This window comes from Prionailurus bengalensis, chromosome A1 (assembly GCF_016509475.1).
Source record: "Prionailurus bengalensis isolate Pbe53 chromosome A1, Fcat_Pben_1.1_paternal_pri, whole genome shotgun sequence".
Taxonomy (NCBI): Eukaryota; Metazoa; Chordata; class Mammalia; order Carnivora; family Felidae; genus Prionailurus; species Prionailurus bengalensis.
Genome location: NC_057343.1, coordinates 200,427,542 through 200,429,591, shown reverse-complemented (window position 1 = coordinate 200,429,591; position 2,050 = coordinate 200,427,542). Strand labels below are relative to the sequence as shown.

Here is a 2,050-nt window from a genome sequence, read left to right as displayed (position 1 = left end):
CTTGACATCAGTCTTGGCAAAAGTCGTTACTTTTTTTTTTTTTTTTTTTTAATTTGAGAGAGCACGCATGAACAGGAGAGAAGCAGAGAAAGAGGGAGAGAGAGAATCCCAAGCAGGCTCTGTGCTGTCAGCATGGAGCTCAGTGAGGAGCTTGATCCCACAAAATGTGAGATCATGACCTGAGCAGAAACCAAGAGTTGGACAGTTAACCAATTGAGGCAACCAGGTGCCCCAAAAGGCATTACTTTTCAGTCTGACACCAAAAGCAAATGCAAGAAAAGCAAAAATAAATGATGTAACTACATCAAACTAAAAATGTTCCGTACAGTAAGGAAACCACCAACAAAATGAAAACGCAATCTACTAACTGTGAGGAAATATTTCCAAATCATATGTCTGAAAAGGAGCTACTACTATCCAAAATATATAAAGAAGGCATACAACTCAGTAGGGAAAAATTCCAATTAAAAAATGGGCAGAGACCCCTTTTGTTTCACTGCATCCAAGAAAGCAAGATGGGTCACCAGCAGCTCTGCTGTAGCCATCCAAGGAAATTTGGCCAGGATTCTTCTTCTTGTCTTGTCTGCTCAAACCAGCATGGTTTGATCCAGAAATATGGCCTTAACATGTGCTGCCAGTGTTTCTGTCAATACATGAAGGCTATAGGCTTCATTAAGTTGGATTAAGTGAACTTTCTTGAATGGGTAATCCAAGATACCTACCTTAACTGCAGTTGGGATAAGTTACCTTAATCCCAACTCATTGTACATAAAATAAAAATACTTCAATTAAAAAAATGGGCAGAGAATCTGAGTTAGATATTTTTTCCAAAGATGCTATATTGATGGCTAACAGGTAGGTGAACAGATGCTTAACATCACTAATTACCAGGGGAATGAAAACCAAAACCACAAAGAGCTATCATCTCACACCTGCTAGAATGTCTACTATCAAAAAGACAAGAAATAACAAATGTTGGCGAAGATGTGGAGAAAAGGGAATCTTTGTGCACTGTTGGTAGGAATGTGTTTCAGTATAGCACTATGGAGAACAAGCATGGAAGTTCCTCAAAAAAATAAAAGTACTACTAACATATGATCTAGCAATTATACTTCTGGGTATTTATCCAATGAATAAAAAACAGTTGAAAAGATATATGTATCCCCATGTTCACTGCAGCATTATTTACAATAGCCAAGATACAAAAACAACCTAAGTGTCCATCAATGTATAATGAATAAGAAACTGTGTTACATATACACAATGGATTATTATTCAGGCATAAAAAATGACATCTTGCCATTTGCAACAATGTGGATAGACCTCAAGGCCATTACACTAACTTAAAGAAGTCAAATACTGTACGATCTTACTTATAGGTGGTTTCTAACAAACAAACCAACAAACAAAACAAGCTCATAGATACAGAAAACAAATTGGTTTCCAGTGGCAAGGGGTTAGAGGTGGGTGAAATGGGTGAATAGCTTCAAAAGTTACAAACTTCCAGTTATAAAATAGTCATAGGGATGTCATGTACATTATGGTGACTATAGTTAATAAAACTGTATTACATGTTTGAAAGTTACTAAGAGAGTAGATCTTAAAAGTTCTCATCATGAGAAAAATATTGTAACTATGTATGGTAATGAAATTTAACTGGACTTATTGTGGTGACCATTTGGCAAAAATATAAATATCAGAGAAACATCAGAGAAGCAGAAGAGTATCATAGAAGGATTAAAGCAAAACAAAATTGGATGTTTCTCTCTTTCTTTTTTTTAATATAATTTTTTGTCAAGTTAGCTAACATACAGTGTATACAGTGTGCTCTTGGCTTTGGGAGTAGATTCCCATGATTCATTGCTTACATACAACATCCAGTGCTCATCCCAACAAGTGCTCTCCTCAATATCCATCACCCATTTCCCTCCCCCCACCCCCACTCCCGCATCAATCCTAAGTTTATTCTCCATATTTAAGAGTCTCTTATGGTTTGCCTCCCTTTCTTCTTGAAACTATTTTTCCCCTTCCCTTCCCCCATGGTCTTCTG

General features: G+C 36.7%; 1 protein-coding gene across 1 annotated transcript; it reads left to right on the top strand.

The window, feature by feature from the left end:
* The first annotated feature begins 512 nt into the window (after nucleotides 1–512).
* Nucleotides 513–791, top strand: LOC122476614 (40S ribosomal protein S29-like). The gene has a single exon (XM_043569558.1). The coding sequence runs from the start codon at nucleotides 516–518 to the stop codon at nucleotides 684–686; it is 171 nt and encodes a 56-aa protein (XP_043425493.1). The 5' UTR covers nucleotides 513–515; the 3' UTR covers nucleotides 687–791.
* Nucleotides 792–2,050: the final 1,259 nt, after the last annotated feature.

Excerpts from the sequence above, each read along its gene's own strand:
- LOC122476614 (XM_043569558.1), top strand. The coding sequence starts at position 516 with ATGGGTCACCAGCAGCTCTGCTGTAGCCATCCAAGGAAATTTGGCCAG.